Source organism: Galeopterus variegatus, unplaced genomic scaffold (genome assembly GCF_000696425.1).
Source record: "Galeopterus variegatus unplaced genomic scaffold, G_variegatus-3.0.2 Scaffold2918, whole genome shotgun sequence".
Taxonomy (NCBI): domain Eukaryota; kingdom Metazoa; phylum Chordata; class Mammalia; order Dermoptera; family Cynocephalidae; genus Galeopterus; species Galeopterus variegatus.
The window spans coordinates 43957-44986 of NW_007729029.1; the positions used below are offsets into that span (position 1 = coordinate 43957).

General features: G+C 44.6%; 1 protein-coding gene across 1 annotated transcript in view; it reads right to left on the reverse strand.

Moving 5' to 3' along the window:
- LOC103599349 (membrane-spanning 4-domains subfamily A member 6A-like) overlaps positions 1-1030 on the reverse strand; it is a 13664-nt gene that overhangs the window by 9964 nt on the left and 2670 nt on the right. Inside the window, exon 2 of the mRNA XM_008583457.1 lies at positions 562-696. Within this exon, the coding sequence (XP_008581679.1) occupies positions 562-696 (135 nt within the window). The remainder of the gene's footprint in view (positions 1-561; positions 697-1030) is intronic.

Below are 1030 nucleotides of genomic sequence, written 5' to 3' on the forward strand. Positions count from 1 at the left end.
TTTCTATGTCTCTTGACACCCCAGACATTGAGCTATTTCAGAGATATTTTCAGTCCTTCACTGGAGCATAAACATCTGCTCAGCCTACTCTGGGTACCACTTAATGTAGCAAAAATCATCTTCAAAGTGTTTAGAGATGAAAATGCTCCTTCCTTCATAATTCCCACAAATATCCATGTGTTTTTTTGTGAACATGCGGTGTCTTTCATTGCTGCTCATTTTACTGTATAGAAAGGTCCTTCCCAACATTATCCTACTTTGAGGATTTTTACCTACTCCTAGGAGATGCCAGTACCTTCATTGTAGCTCAAAATGATAAGGTGATCGTCAAAAAAGATTTTTATTTGAGCCAGATAAGAAATAGATCTAAAATCAGGTGACTCCTGCCCTCCTACCCACCCAATCCTTCCCTGGACTACACACACAGGAGATCAAGTTCTACCATTGACTCCCTGCTCCTGGCAGACAGGGACATAGCTAGGTGGCAGGTGAAGAGCCTTAGTGATTGGCATTGTTGTCCCCTCTCCATCCCATCCTACCCTCCTCAGGAACTCTACTCACACACAAGCCTCCTGTGAATGGGTACCCAGACTTCAACAAGGTAGAAAACACTGTGGTAAAATGTGCGGAGAAGAAAGCAGACCCCAAAATGATCCCCAAGCTCAACAGCATCACACCACACAGGATCTGGATAGTCTGTTGGAAGAAAAAGGAAGACCAAGGATTAAAGCCAGCATTTATAAAGACAGGGTCTTCTCACTTCTCCCATGGTGTTTGTCATTATCACCTTTGGCAAGATCCCAGTGAGGATACAGACACTGTAAAACACCTGGAGTGAGAAATACAAAAAGACATTTTGGAGGAGATGCTGTTCTGCCACGGAAAATCACTGTCGTGGGCCATGTGGCAAGTGCTCAGCAGAATTCAGGCATTTCTGCCTTTTAGGCTCTGGTCTGTCTATGACCCTTGCTCCCAGCTCATGGCAAGTGCTGGGATTTGTTTTCCCAGCTCGCTGTGTCCACGACTAAAA